The following is a 16,007-nucleotide window of genomic DNA, read 5'->3' as shown; positions in this document are numbered from 1 at the left end:
GGCAGCAGATTAAATTAGGATATTCTTTGGACATATATTTTCTTAAATTTTTCAAATTTATTTTTTAAGATTTGTGTCATTCTCCATTTCTTAAATTTTATGACTTGTATTGAAAGAAATAAATCACATTGATAATATTTCTGACTTTAATTTACATTTCTGTTTTCTGCAATATTCCCTTTAATAACAAACGTAATTCCGCTCATTAAAACTATCATATTCTTTCCCATGACTTGGAATTACCCAATCAAGTAACAGGATATGTAACTTTTTTAGACCAGTTTAATTTAAACAGCTTTGTTTATACTAGAGGTCTAAACTTATGTAAGCACCTGAGGTTATAATTTATGAGGACACCAGTATAGTCTATGGTGAAATTTATAAAATAGTGAGTTTTTTAGATGATATTCAAAGCCTTATTTTATAGGTTGCTTTCTAGAATTTTTAAATAGGAATTCTGCTACAAGAATTTATCATTTGTTTTTCCCTTAAAGGTAACTGCATTTAAAAAAATATTAAACATGGTATAATCCTTTAACCTTCAGGTTACCTGAGATGGTCTTACTAAGAAATTTCTGTTATTAATATATAACTTAAGTTTAAAGTTTAATTTAAAAATTGTATCTGGCCAGCATATCTAAGAGTTTGCTTATGCCAACAAATGTTAAAGGAGATGCAGTGAATTTAGGACATATTTTAGAGTATATCTGTGAGACGCATTCTATCTTGTTTGCAGTTATAATTTAGGACAAGGCATTCAAATTTTGGAACAAATATATCATGCTTTTGTTTTCTAATGTTCCTCTTAGTTTATGTTCATTATGATATTGGGCCTCAATTTGGGGATGAAGGAATTTCTTCCAGTAGAGAAATATGTATACATGATATGAATTTTACTTAATTATAAATAGGGAAAAACATGTGTAACATTTTGGAAATGAGAAAAGGCTAGAGTTGCCTTCCCCCTGTTTATTGTGTATGTTTGTGTGTTTTTAGTGATCCGTCACATTTGCTGTCCATGAATTTCTTATGCTCCATGGGAACTCTGGAGTGAAAGTTACAGTCTTTGATATAGTGTGTATATTCTGTGGTCCAAGATAAATTTATGTAGAGTGCATCTATTTTTCTTTCTTATTCATCTTTTTGAGAGAGGTGAAGATAAGCCTTCAAAAATCGGCATGTTTACCTGTTTGAAAATTTGTTTTGAATTTTTGATGTTATATTTTCCATACCACCCTTCCATCTACATAAAGCATATTACAGATTTAAGAAGATCACTGGGGCCGGCCCCGTGGCCAAGTGGTTAAGTTCATGCACTCTGCTGCAACAGCCCAGAGTTTCGCCAGTTCGGATCCTAGGCGAGGACATGGCACCACTTGTCAGACCACGCTGAAGCAGTGTCCCACATGCCACAACTAGAAGGACCCACAACTAAAAAAATATACAACTATGTACTGGGGAGATTTGGGGAGAAAAAGCAGGAAAAAAAAAGATCACCGATGCGTGTGGCTTAGGAATGTATGTGGAAGTGGGAATTTGAGTGGCTTTACAGAGATTCTCTGATTTAAGCTTTAGATGAGTAAATCCCAAAAAATCCCAGTAGCTAATTCATTGTCAGTAATTTTCTATAGTGCAAGTTGCTCAGCAGTGAGGCTCTTGACACATTTCCTGGTATGCATACAGACCTGCAGGATAGTAGCTAATGGAGGGGTGCATTTTTGAAGAATTCATTCAGGAGCATAACACAAACTCACATCACTGCAGTACGGAAAAAGCTCCAAGGGAAATGCCCAAGCTCTTCCTTCAGGTTGGTGGTGGGAAAGAAGGAACACAAGGAATTTTTAGCTCCAAGGAATTATATAATCCAAGGGAAAAATAGAGGAAAACTTGTAATTCATCAATGGAGTTGAAAATTTGATTCAGTTTAGTTTTAAAAGAAATATCTCTAAAAATCACATCTGATTATAAGTGTAGAGGAGTATTTTGCCTTTTGTGTTAAGCAGCGCTTCAAGTTTTGCATGTGTTTGTGTTTTTGCTCTAAGAAGTTTTAATGAATGATTATCCAGAAGTCAGCATAACTTTTATTTCAAGTTGGATTATACAATTGTTCATCACTTCCACAAGAAGGAGAAGAAGCCAGCAGGAAAACATGAGTAGGGCCAGATTCTGACATTTTGTCTATGGGGTTCAATTTTCAAAATACCCTTATCTTTAATACATTACATGGCAAACCATCTACTGAAGGCAGCTTGCTTCCATTATCATAATATGTTCCAACTTCCCATGTTTTACTGCACATAAATTTACCTAAAAGCTGCTTGTAAAGAATTATTTTTCCAACATTAATAATTTTTTTAAAAATCTCTATCTTTTTCTATTTACGAACTCTGTGACATACATGTAGTTCTTTTGATTTTCTCCTATATGTGTTCACAACTGAAACTTGTTTTTCAGGTGATTGTGCTGGGCTGCCCAAATATAGACACTATTCAGTAAAGATTTACTGAGCTTATATGTGCTAGGCACTAGGGATATAAAGATAAAAGAGAAGAGGTGATAGTTTTTGCATTTGAAAAGTTGGGAGGCTGACATAAAAACATACAACCCACTAAAAAAGAGATTGTAAGATTTATAAAAGCAGGAATTCCTGTTTGTTTCATTCATTGCTATGTTGCTAGTAAGTTAATATGTGGTAAAGTCAGAAAAGCTTCACAGATGAGACGACATTTTCAGTTTGAGGGAGTGTCAGGAAGAAAAGAAGACCAAGTATATTATGAACTCATAAAGCCATGCTGTTATGCAAGAGCGAGAAGTTTTCAGGGAACAGTATACAACTCTGTGGTGGCAGCATGGGAAAACAGGAGGAGGGGGAGGTGACGTTTTCGTGGTTATTCAGCTGGGTCACAAAGGCTTCGTGTGACAAGCAGAGGAATTTAGCATCAGAGAACCAAGTGTTTCCAGTAATCAGAAGCATCCAAGGTTTTGAACTGACGTTAACATTGAAATGTTTTGTGCCGACCTTCCTCTTGCCCTGGGTATTATGCAGCATTGCCTCTTTTAAGTCCTCCATTCATACGTGACCATACATCTGCCTTCATTTATTCAGGAAGCTCTAGACTAAAAGTGAAGTAAAAAAAAAGTTTGGGAAGTGTAAATTTGATTATTAATTTGTTTCAAAGTGTATGAAAATTTGTCTTTAGTTTTGTGAACTGGTGACTCTCCTTTTAAGAAATTAGAATACAGCTACAAATGCAATTTTAAGAAAGTAATCCAGTTTTTCTCTTTAAAAACTTAATCTTTTCAGTTTTTATATAATATGCTTAAGATTGGAATAAGCACAAACGTTTATTTTTCTCAGTAACTTGATTCTTCATGTTGATTGCAAATTCTATTTTCTGTAAATGTTTCTACTTAAATTTTTTAAATTATACTATTAACTTTAATATAAATAAGATATACTGATTTTATTAAGCATTCTTCTCCTACCAGGAACAAATAACTAACCATGAGATTCAATCCTTTAGATTATGAATTTCATAAAATTTTCTAAAAAGACCTATGAGTGACTTTGAAACTTTATTAGGGAAGAGTATGAAAGTAGGAATGATTTGTTCTTGGAAGTCAGCTTCATTAAGAAGAATGGCTCAGAACTGCCTCAGAATGGCTCAAGAAATGCCCAAATATGGTACCAAAAATTTCTTTGAACTAATATTGAGCTTTCTTCGATGTTTTCGTTCAATGAACTTTTCAACCCTTGGTTTTGAGTACATAGTGCTAATTAAAGTGTCTGCTGTTTTTAATGCTGTACCATTGTAACTGCTAATAATGAAAAGCATTTTCCTGCTTTACACCAAAAAATTCACATTTGAAATGTCATCTGTGTTCTCTGATTTCTTTTCTTACAGCTTGCCAGTATTTGCCGTGCTGAAATGTTTTAATTTAAAATTTCCTTCCTTGTATCTTTTAGTTTTCTCTGTTGCTGCTTTTTCTGTGACACAAGCCTTTCATTATAGTCACTCTTCTTTTTTCCTTCCCCACTTCTTTCTTTTCCTTTTTTAAAGCCATGAGAAGCCGATCCATTGGTGAATGTGCTCTGCCATCGGCCTATATACGCAGTGCTAAAAGTGCTCCTGTTCTGATCCATACTTCCAAACCCTTCTTGCCTGATATTGTTCTCACTCCCCTTTCTGATGAGCTTTCAGGTAGTGCCACCTCTGCTAATTTCTGCACCACCTATTTCACTTTTTAATTCTTCTGCTTTCAAATTTTGCTTAATCAAATAAACTCTGGAAAGTTAATTTCTTTGGGGGAGGTGTGGGAAATTGGGAAAGTGGTTGAGAAATCAACATTTTGAGTTATTTGAACTCTAATGCTATCTTTGCAGTTCATTCTGGAAGTGCTAAGTTTAGTGCTGTGCCAATGTCCAATATTTTTGGTTGTAAATGGACAATTTTTTTCTGTTTACATGTGATTTTTTTCATCTTCTTAGGTGGTTAAAATAAGCAGTAGTATATATATATATTTGTGTTAGTATAGATGTCTCGCAAAAGATGACATGGAAGATAATCAGAGCTTTGACTTTTCATTTCCCATTGTTTTAACTAAAGATATGGTAGGTCTTGAATAATGCATTCTCCATTATCTATAGTATAAGCAAGGGGAATCCATGATTGAGAAAAGGACATAATCTAAAAGTTGCTTTGGAATAAATCTTTGTATTTATATTAGATTATAGTAGTATGTAGAATTCTGAGAGCTCACTCATTTTTAAGCCAAATAAAGAAACTACTCTGTGAAGCCCCAGTTTCTAAGGAGCCTCAAAACTTAGCTTCCAGTTCTGCCTCAAGTCTTTGAAGCCCAGTCCTGGCATGGTCTGCTCTTTAGTAAGGTTTAATTTATATATAGTAATAATCCATAGATCTTGGGTTTAGTTCAGTTCAGTTCAATGAGTTTTGAGAATTGCGCACACCGCTGTTAACCATCACCCCAAACAAAATATAGAATGTTTCCCTTACCCCCAAAATTGTCTGGTGACATTTTCAAGTCAGTACCCTTCACACAGGCACACACACACTCACTTTTTGATTTCTATCACCATAGATTAGTTTCTTCTTTTCTTTTAAATTTTATATGAGTGAAATTATACAGTGTCTTTTCTTTTAGACAAAGGCAAACTTTTGAATATAGTTACTATGCAAAATGTGCTAATTCAAAGAAAGTTACTTGTACATTCTTGGGTACTTTTCTGTCATTCTTCTTAGGAGTGTTTCCCTGATGTTGCCACTTTGGTGAGGTTGCTGATTTTTTTCTTTTTAAACAACCTATGTCTGTACCCTTTCAATTGCTAATAGATCATAGGCTCATTCGAGAGAATGTGCACTTTTCTTAAAAATGATATTTCAGAATGAAGTCCCTTCCACCACCCCTAATCCCATTAAGATCAGAAATTTCTCCCAAACCAGATGTGAGGGTTGGGGAGGTTACATAATTGAGAGTTAAATATGTGTGAGTACACAGACAACTCTTGCATTTGGTATTCTTTGGAAATATTGTAAATGTAGAAACTTTGTATTTGCTTTTCTCAAAATGAGAAAAATATTCAATTATCAGATGTAATATGTTTGTATTTTCTAGCTCAGGATACCTTGTTTGGGAAACAGTTACTTCAGCATATTCTTTTTCATATTTTTGCTAGGTGTTCAGTATTATTTTTGAAGCCAAAATACGATTAATAAGAAATAATGAATTTTATAATGAAGTTGGTAGTTGATTTTGCAGTTTTATTGATGACAATAATAAAATAGGAAACTTTACTTCAAATCCAAACCTGAATGCTCAATAAATATTGATGATGAGTGATTATATTAAAATATAGTAAAATTAGGCTACATGAGTAATTTAAACTATCGATGCAAAAAGTAGTAAGATTAGGAAATATATAAGTGGAATAATACATTTTAATATATGGAAGGAAACAGCACATATTTTTGTTACATATCATGCTTAGCTACAAGCAAAGAGTTAAGATATTTTGTCTCTTTGCTGCTCCATTTAGGCACTGTACCTTCTTATGTAAGTAGCACTGATTTTGGTTGCTTACATCAGATTATAATTTAGTTACTTAAATTGGCAAACGAAACAATGTTTTTGTTCTTGTAACTAAATTAGATATAGCTAAAGGAAACTCCCAATTTGTTGTAAATTTCTCTTAGATGTATTTTTTTGCTTCAAGCTTTTTCCCTTTTTAATATAGTTACACCATGTAGTGCAAACCATTTTTGACATGTTTAGAAAAATTAAAATCAGTTTTGGCTGCCAATTCTTAAATGTTTCTTGGATGAAATATTCTACTACTGTCTTAAAACTGTCAGGAAGATTTATTTTTTTCTCAGAATCTTAAGGGCTTTACAAAATTTCTTGTCTGAAACAAATAATATTTTGGCAAATATGCACATTATGTGCTAAAATATTATTAAAAAGCTAAAATAAGGGTGAGATTGTTCCCTTTAAAATGTTCCAAAGTAGTACCTTACCCGGGATACGTTCCTGTTTCCTTTGCTGTAAATACATAATTCAGAAAGGTTACTGTTTATGATGTGATGGGGGAAGTGTTTTATGAAGGATGTTTGAAAGGCGTTTTCTAAATGGGAGTTTTATCTGTTCTTTTTTTCATTTCCCGCATTTGAGGGGGATTTAGATTTAAAGATTTAGATAATAGACACTAGTCACTAAATCAAAACAAACTATATATTTGATTATCAAAATAATACATGTTAATTTTAGAAAATATGGACCCTATGGAAAAGTATATGAAAGAATATACAGAATCCTTGAAATGAATGCTTATTTATCAATAAATTAAAATATAGTTGCCTTCATTTTTTTTGTGCAAGTGTACATATAAAATGTAAGAGTATAATTAGACTTAGTTATTTTGAGTAAAAATCATTTTTCTCTTAGGATTTAAAAGCGAGTGGCAAGGAACATGTAAAGTAGCAGCAAACACCGTCCTTCCTGAGAACTGGCTTGTGAATGAATTCAGCATTTTCCAGGTTGACATGTACATTCAGAACACTTTCCAGGTGTTAGTAGGTATTAAAGGGTTAAAGATTCCTATTTTATGTCATTTTATTAAAGGCCCCCAGAAGTCCTGTTAAAACAACAACTGTTTAATCCATTATTTATCAAACTTATTTAAACATGGAGAACTTTTCCTGGTACACATATTGACATCCTGTAGCATGAAGTTTCCAGAGAGAACAAGTTGGGAAGATATAAAACTAACCTCATAATTTTAAAAATTAACTCTTTGAAAATTGGGTGAGATTATCCTTGTACAAGCTTACACAGGAGAAACCTGAGATACTGGATTTTTTATTGCCTGTCTGGTTCTTGGAGGCGAATTGAAGGCCTGCAGTTTGCTTCTCAGGTGTTCAGTGCGTTGAGGGGGTGAGGGGAGGGGAAGAGAAGGCGAGGAGTGGGGGAGGGAGGGAGAGAGAGAGAGGGAGAGGAAAAAGAAGTTATATGAACAGGGATTTTATGTTTAAATAGTGCTAAACTTATAAAAGAAAATCACTGCAAACTTCATTTCTTAACCAAACTGTTTATTTGCTCATGTTTTCTTCCAAGGTTTGAATAAATTTTACTTTAGAATAGTTTAACGTACAGAGAGAATTAATAAGGAAAGTAAACTACATAAAGAGGAAAAACAAAAGTTTTTCGTAGTTTGTCTTTTTCCCTCATGTGAGCAGGCTTAATCAAAACTCGTAATATAACCTGTTTCCTGGGTGCCTCATCTAAGACCAGGAGTGGAGGTTTCTGTAACTACTTCACCAGAAAAACAGTGAAACTACTCATAAACAATCAGTCTAGCTTTTGATCAGAAGCAGAGTTTTTCAGAAGAATATTTACCTGATACTCTTGAATACTTATGGAGGTAAAAGGAATCTCCTTTTAATTCCTTTTTTTTTTTTTTAGCAGACTAAGATGTTTAAGAATAGACCATCAGTTTTCAAAGTACCCTACTTTTGTCCAGTCATTTTTTCTCCTTCACTGTTCTTGGTTAGATGACCATTCTACCCGCATTCATGTGAGTGTGTTGCCATATGGTATAGCTTTATATTGACTAAACTGATTGAATAGCTGAATATCCTTGAAGAGCTTTTCTTAAGCTCTGGACACTAGTTAAGGGCATTGCCACTATGTCAGTGACGTTAGTTCTTAACGTCAGACTCATCTGATGTTGAAGAAATATTTTTTCCCAGGCTCCTGCCTCAGGTTTTGGTATAGTATGCTGGGGGTTGCACAAGACCTAGCATTATTTTTTAAAGCTCTGCAGGTCATGCTGGGGTCTGTTGGGCAAGCCACACTTTTGCTGCCCTTTCTCCTACACTAGATTGTACTTGTACACATTTGGTAGCCCAGCCTCGCAGTCTTTATTTTCCTGAGAAACGGATTAGAGAGAAGCCAGAAATCGCAATAATTGTTCTTAAGCAAATTAGCTTTTACTGCCCAAAATAATACTTTACTGAAAGAAGGGACGTAAGAGAACATACGTATGGTGGACATCTGACTTTGTTTATACTTTTGTAACTGTTTCTTATTATTGCCTAATCAAATACTGTGGGTTTCTCACCCTGAAATTAAGTTTACAGACCCACCTTCTTCCAGTTAGTTCTCAAAACTGCTAATTTGTTTACCATAATTGTTGCTGTTAGACTAGTCTGCCTAGGCCGTATTACATAGGCTGCTAATGTTACTAACAATGCTTCATTATTTAAATGGAGCTTTGTAAAGCAAAATGTTTTTATCTTTCTACTTTTATTTTCTGAGTCCCAAGAGAAAGAAGGTGGTATCTCTCATACCCTCTCCAGTTCCTGGATTCAGCCTAATTGGGAGGAGGATTTTGCATCTCTTATAAACAAGTAGGCGCTTCTCTACACAATCAAGGAATTTCTTTCTTGTCATCAATATATGATAGTAATATTTTACAGCTTTTCCATGTGTATTCTGCTGATTCTAGCATAATTCTAAGTTAGATCTTTTTTTTGGCTGAAATAATTTGTGTTAGTTCTTTGAAAAGTACATCTCAATAAAAATGTGAAGCAAACTTAAACATGCTATTATGTCACACGCTCATAAACAAAACAGTGTAATTTTCTTAGGATAAAAAATATATTGATCATATGTCTATTTCCAGAATTTAAAAGTCAGGGAAACAATATTAGGAGGATAAAGAGTAGAAAATAGTTTAGTGTTTTAATTTTAGTGGCATAAAATTAAAATTAACTGAGCTTGGTTTGTTGCTTTTCAGTCTTTTCATGTGATTTCAGTGATGTAGATACTGCTTTGAATTACCTGCAAATTGAAGATCTGGTCTTAAAAAGGTGTACAGTTTTTGCTAGCCTCTGTTAGTAATAAAATTGGAAAAATAGATGCTCTATAGTTCTTACTTACCTTGAAGGTATGTTGCCATTGTTGCCCAAATTGGCAAAAAAAATTTTAATTACATAAAGGACATTATAATTTCCTTTAGGTAATTCCAGAAAAAACTTGAGCTTCAAAATGGCATCACTTTCTGCGTATACTAATATGAATGATTTTATGAATTTAGGAGCTGTAAAAATAAGTTCGTGTTTGTAATTGGCCAAGAATAGAATTTAACTTTGGTAAAAGGAATTTTGACACTTAATTCTGTAGCAGAATTTCGTTTTAGAAATTATTAAAATTTTCTAGTAGTATGTTAGTATTATAACTTGAGGTGTTTTTCCTGAGGAGTTAGCTTGCTATTTTATTAATTAGCAGCTTCTGATTTTTAATATAAAAGACATGCTTTCCTTCTGCCAGTATTTATTGAGCCCCTCCTGTGTGACAAGAGCTACTTCAAGCAAAGGGGATATTGTGATGTTAATACAAAGAAAATCCTGAAGAAATGTAAATTCTAGTGGAAGCCTCTTTTTTTTTTTTTTTTTTTTTTGGTGAAGAGGATTGTCCCTGAGCTAACATCTATGCCAATCTTCCTCTATTTTGGATGTGGGACACCGCCACAGCATGGTTTGATGAGCGGTGTGTAGGTTCACGCCTGGGATCCAAATCCATGAACCCTGGGCCACCAAAGCAGAGCATGTGAACTTCACCACCATGCCACTGGTCTGGCCCCAGAAAGAATGTTTTTTTGCACATTACAAGCAAATATTGCACTTTAATTTATAGCTTATCTTTTGAAATAGCAAAGAAAACTTTTCTTTGAAACAGAATATTCAGAAAAAACTACTACTTGGTTCAGAAATAATTTTCAACACTTTAATACTAAACATTATTAAGCAAATCTAGAGATAAAACTTAACATTTCTAGTACTTTGTAGGCTTCATAGGAAGCATTTTCTCAATGTTCAAGTTTTTTTTTTTTAGTTTGTTATAAACAATTTTCTTGTTCTGCTCATTCAATAATTACTAATACTTTAGATTAAGATTCTTTAATTTAGAGGCTGCTACATTTCAAGGTAAAATGTAAGTGGCATAATTAAATTGTTTTGAAGGCCATTTTTGTTTAAACCTGATGCCACCATTATTTTTAGCAATCCAGTAGAAAGTTTATTAGTTGTCTTTTCTTGCATAATTTACTAAAATTCATATTTGACTAAGTTTTGATTTCTAAGATTCTTACCTTTATAGAGATAAATCACTGTGCTACTTTATAATTTCTTAACACAATTTTTACCAATTTAACAAAATTATTTCATGAATATGTAACATATATTCAGGGTACTAAGAACATGGATTAATTTTTGCCTTCCTTCAAGTCCCAGCTCTCCACTTTATAGCTATGTAACCTCAGGCAAGTCACTTAAATAGTTTCTTCATCTGTAAAATGGGGCTAATAACACCTACTTCACAGGTTGTCGTGCGGATTAAAGGAGTTAATATATGTAAGACATTTGGAATAATGTCCAGCATATGAAAAATCTATGTAGGATTTAGGTATTATGTAGTCCTTTCCTTCTTAACAAGGTTCAGGTATATTTCCTTAAATTTAAGTCTTATTAGAGCCGATTATGTTTAATTCAAGTGCTGACATTGGTTTCCTGTCAGCAAATATTTTCTTCTTTGATTTTGTGCAATTAGTATTGTCTTTAAATTTAAATTCTCTAATGGTACATTACTGAAAGAAAAATGTTCTTTCTTTGTTTTTAAAGCTCTTGCCCTCTTAAACGTTCATGAGAGTTTTAGCTATTCATTTGTAGCAACAAAAGTTTAGGGAAAAAACACTTAGACTGAAATAATGGTTAAATTTTCTAATATGCAATGTAAGGACCGAGTTTGGGAAGAAATTCTGAAAAACAGAACTTCACAGTCTTTACTGGCTTCTTTAGAATGGGAAAATTATGGAATATCAATAAACTAAAAATTGAAACTAATATTCTACTTTTCTCTTAAGTTCATGTATTTGCTAGTCTTGTAACATTAGACTTTAATAAGGTTCTAAGATCCTGATTTTGAATTTGGAGCTGATAAAATACAATTCCAACTATATAATTGTTAAGAATTTTTATAGAAGAGTTATACAGTCCTTATCCTTTGCTGAGTCCTGTTAGAATATTTCGTGGAAGCAAACTTGGGGTGTGTGTTGAATATTATCTCTGTCTTCTAGGCAGAGGATCTTACAAATTGTGGGAGATAGAACAGACGAAAATACTTATTACATTCGTTAAGATACACAAATATGCATTAGTTATCTCCTGCAAGAGTAAATAATGAATATAAATGTGCAGTTTCTGAGGAAATGTTTTGCTTTTCATTTAGAAAAATTTCTAAGTGGAGTGTATGAAGAAGAAAGCCAGTGTCGTTTTTTAAAGTATTATATTCCCCTCATCTTAGTGATAAAAGAAATGAATTGTTTCAAATTTAGTAGACAGGGTGCATTTGACTGTGCTGGGAGTATAAATGTGTATCTTGAGGAATATAGTGGATATTGGCAGAATAGAAACTTCTCTTGATCTGAATTTAGTGCAAAGTGGCTCCTTTTGGACCTGATACAAAGAGGGTGATATGAATGAAATGGCAGAAGGACCAGCTTCCTTTCATCCACAACATGGATCCTGAGAATGTTTTGAATTACTGTCCCCATCTTAAAGTGAGAAAACTGGGTCTCAGAGTCTAGAGTAAGAAACCCAAGTTCTAGACCTAGCACATCACTGAATTACTTTGTCGTCTTAGACGAGTCGCTGTTTTACTCTGAATCTAAATATTCTCTGTTAACTCTTCACTGGTAGTTCGCTTACTTATATAACCTTTGCATTACAAGCCTAATGAGTAGCAACATCTGACTTTTTGACTTTTTATCCTTTTTACATTATATTTTGCTGGCTTCCGAAAAAAATGTTTTCAGTTATTTCTAGGTAACGTAAAGGCCATGATAGATTCATAGACACTGATGTTTACTTCTAAACTTACTATCTTATATGTATCTATAAAGTTAAATACATCTTGTGATTTTCAATTTCATAAAGATTTTTGAGGATTTCAATATACTTATCACTTCACGCAGCAAAAAAAGTGTAATGAATGACATGGAACACAGCCTGCTTCTCAGACTTGACAATTATAAATTTGAGAAAGTGGCTTCACTTTCCTCAGAGAGTTAGATAACCTGTGATGTCCATTTTGACTCTAAAACCTGTCGTTCTTAAAACGAGATGTAAGAAGACACAGTTACAGTTTTTAGGGTTTGATGGTTATTTAATGGAAAGGACCAGTGATAGGCAGAGGATTCTTCCTAGTAGATTAAATGGTGTTTGTGTCAGAAATGAAAAAAGTACAATGAACTTTTTAAACACTGTATTGATTTTATTTGATAAGGATGAATAGATTTTAATACTCTAATAAAATAAACACCTCAGCAAAACAGATAAATTGTTTCCTGACAATAGAACTTTAGGAGGGGGGTGGAGATTTCCATTTGTAACATGTGATCAAACAGATAGGCAAGATTTGAAGAAAAGATGATGCCTCTTGCCTGGTAAGAAAAACAGGGGAGTTTCTGAAATCCTGTAAGTTTTTACAATGGGATATTTAGATCGGCTTTCTGTGTTAAGATTGCTTTTCTGCTTGGAACTTAAATAAGTAGGAAAAAGTGAACAGCAAGTTTGAATTGCTTGATTTATTGGCACAGCTCTATCTTTAACTGCACTTCCAAATGTTTCATCACCTCACTGTCTGTTTCTTTGCATGTTAACATTTTAAAATGTATTCTGGTAGTTTTCTAATTCATTGACACTACATGCTATATTGGCTTGTGCCCATCATTATTTATAAACAGATTTGTATTTTTAATAGATTTTCTTTCATTGAGCTTACCAAAAAATCTAAGGATTTTTTATTTTTTAAGCGTATGCTTAGGGTATGGTTGAAATTAATGCTTTTCATATTTATGTAGTTCCTACTCTACATAATTTGTCTTTTTTGCAGATATTGATGATGCTCAAATACTTCCCCGCCCAACTAGAGTCAGACATTTTTCACAAAGTGAAGACACTGGAAATGAAGTTTTTGGTGCTTTGAATGAGGAGCAGCCATTGCCTCGAAGTAGCAGCACTTCTGACATCTTGGAACCATTCACTGTTGAACGAGCCAAAGGTGCAGTTCCTGTCATTGACAGTTCATCCCGTCATGCGCCAAGCTTGCAGAGTTCCACAGAGGCTTCTTCAATAACTAGATCCACTGAAAGCCACATCACTGATACTCATAGTAGAGAGTCTTCTCTGGAAGTTGGTGATAGCATATATGACCATCTTTGCCACTTAATAGATCCAGTAGAACTTGCAGATTCAGCTTTTGAACAGATCCAGTACATTGACCTTGAAGGAGATGATGATCTTCTTTCCTCTCTGAAAGAATATTTTAAGGAAAACCAGGAAAATCATAGTAAAAATGAGTTAGGTAAAGATGCAGCTTCTCAGGAAGTGATTATTGCCGTAAATAGGGATGAAAGATCATCCTTAGATAAATTAGAAAACATAGACCAGGAAAGTAAATCAGAAAATATCACCTCCTTTGTTGGGACTCCTGAAAACATACAGTTTCAAAAAGAACCAAACTCAGCTGTCTTCATGAGTAGTATTGCACCTAACCAGTTAGACAGTTTTATGAGAACAAAAACTTCTGAAAAATCTAAACAACTAAACAGTGATAAACAGTCATCGGAACCTAGTTCAGGTAGCCCTTGTGATAAAGAGAAGAGGAAACATCTGTCTAGACAGACAGCCACAGAATTAGATGCCTGTGTAGATATGACATTAGTTGAAAAGGTTAAGAGTGTGCAAATTAATGAAAAAATCACTGTCCCACATGTTATGCATGCCAAGAAAACTACACTAAAAGCACCTGTTAACCGTAGAATGCCTCATGTTACAAACACTAGCAAGCTTTCTCCAACTAAAAGGAGCTTGTCTGAAACAGTAACTCATAGAGCCAAAATCATGAAAATTGCTACTAAAAAGCGAAATAGTGTTCATGTTACTTTTAGACCATCTACTGAGTCGGTTCAGTTTTATAACCCTCTGGAAAACAAAGAGGCTCCATGGAAGATGAGACTGCGGAAGCTCAGTGGCTTCAGTAGTAGTAGCAGTAGCAGCACCAGCAACACCCATGCCAGCTCAAACAGTGTTCCAGAGCTAGTCAAACCTGGTGTGTACAGGCCTCTAGATACAGTTAGTGCAACAACAGTAAGTAGTAAAACAATTAAGGAATCTACAGAGATTCCCACCACCATATCACCAAAAGAAGGAGTAGCAAGTAACCAGCCAGGGAGTCGCAGTGCTCTTAGGTCAAGTCACGAGGCAGGGCTACAGCAGGGCTCCCTGGGTGGCGTTTATAAAACTGTTGTACATGCTCTTTCGAAGCCGAAGGCAAATGTTTCCCCACAGAGGCAGAACAGAATGCCACCAGAGGCTCCACTGAGGGATCTGTACAGTCATGTAATGGGCTATTTTGGAAGGAAAGCTGCAGGTGAGCACTAACAGTGTGCAGAGCGCAAAAGGAGAAAGACAGCACCAGTTTGGCTTAATGCAACTGAAGCAAGCTCTAAGCAATCAAAAAGCTTTGGGATGGTCACTGCTTTCTCTCTGTTTGGTTATGCATGCGCCTTTTCCCAGCTGTATTTTTCCCAGCATAAAACGTTTATTTAAATTACTAATTTCCCTTATAAGGCATTTAGTTAAACCTCTTTGCTGCTGAACAAGATAGGAAAGAAGATGATATAGGAAAATTTTAATGACCTTTCAAAGCTATCTAAGTCAAATATTTTTCCTCAGTGTGTGCCTTGAAATTACGTTTACTGAGGAGTCAGAATACTTTCTCCCCTGCCCCTATAGTTTATATTTAAAAGGGCACCAGTTATATCTAATTGAGTTCATCCATTTTTAATGCTGATTTATTTGGTTTTATCTTTTTTCTTGGTAAAAAATTACTTTGACGTTATATAACATAATGGAAATCAAGGTCCTACAACCAGCACCAACATTTTTAGTTAACTATTATTGAAGAGGAAATTATTTCTTAAATCTCAAAGTGGATTTAGTTACTTTTCATTTAAGCCATTTCCAAACAAGCTGTAGGCTTTTTAGTTTTGCATTCATATGTATAGAATGCAAGTTATGGCCTTGAAACACTTATCATTACTTTCTTTTTTCTGAGATTTTAGATGTGCATAAAGGTTTCATGATAGCCAATCATGAGTTAAGTATGGAACCTCTATGGACAGATTACAGAAAGCAAGATTATGGTAACTGTTTTCTCTTATCTTGATTCAAATTTAAAATAACTTTACAGATATAGAAAATTAACTTTCAGCAGTAAGGTAGGTTTTGATTTTATTTGTTTAACATGATTTTGTTAGCATGATTAACAGAATGCTTTATAATGCATCTTGCGTTGAGCCATTAATGCCACTTGAGGGCAGTATTTGACAGCTTAGCAAAGCCTGGCCAAGTAATATAAAGATAATGGTA

At 34.1% G+C, this 16,007-nt stretch overlaps 1 protein-coding gene across 16 annotated transcripts in view; it reads left to right on the top strand.

Moving 5' to 3' along the window:
• Positions 1-16,007, top strand: part of RALGAPA1 (Ral GTPase activating protein catalytic subunit alpha 1) — a 225,311-nt gene that overhangs the window by 77,426 nt on the left and 131,878 nt on the right. For 7 of the 16 annotated variants that reach the window (XR_011530802.1, XR_011530801.1, XM_070588198.1 and 4 more), the window contains exons 17-18: positions 4,062-4,202; positions 13,468-15,006. Coding sequence is in view for 14 of the 16 variants with exons in the window: in XM_070588198.1 (XP_070444299.1) it covers positions 4,062-4,202; positions 13,468-15,006 (1,680 nt within the window). In the remaining 2 variants the exon portion in view is untranslated. Of the gene's footprint in view, positions 1-4,061; positions 4,203-13,467; positions 15,007-15,700; positions 15,782-16,007 lie in introns of all 16 variants that reach the window. The other 9 variants (XM_070588273.1, XM_070588292.1, XM_070588283.1 and 6 more) reach the window with 5 other exon arrangements.

The sequence above is a fragment of the Equus przewalskii genome, chromosome 1 (assembly GCF_037783145.1).
Source record: "Equus przewalskii isolate Varuska chromosome 1, EquPr2, whole genome shotgun sequence".
Taxonomy (NCBI): domain Eukaryota; kingdom Metazoa; phylum Chordata; class Mammalia; order Perissodactyla; family Equidae; genus Equus; species Equus przewalskii.
Note: the sequence above shows the minus strand (reverse complement) of the source record. Positions and strands in the feature narration are given on the sequence as shown.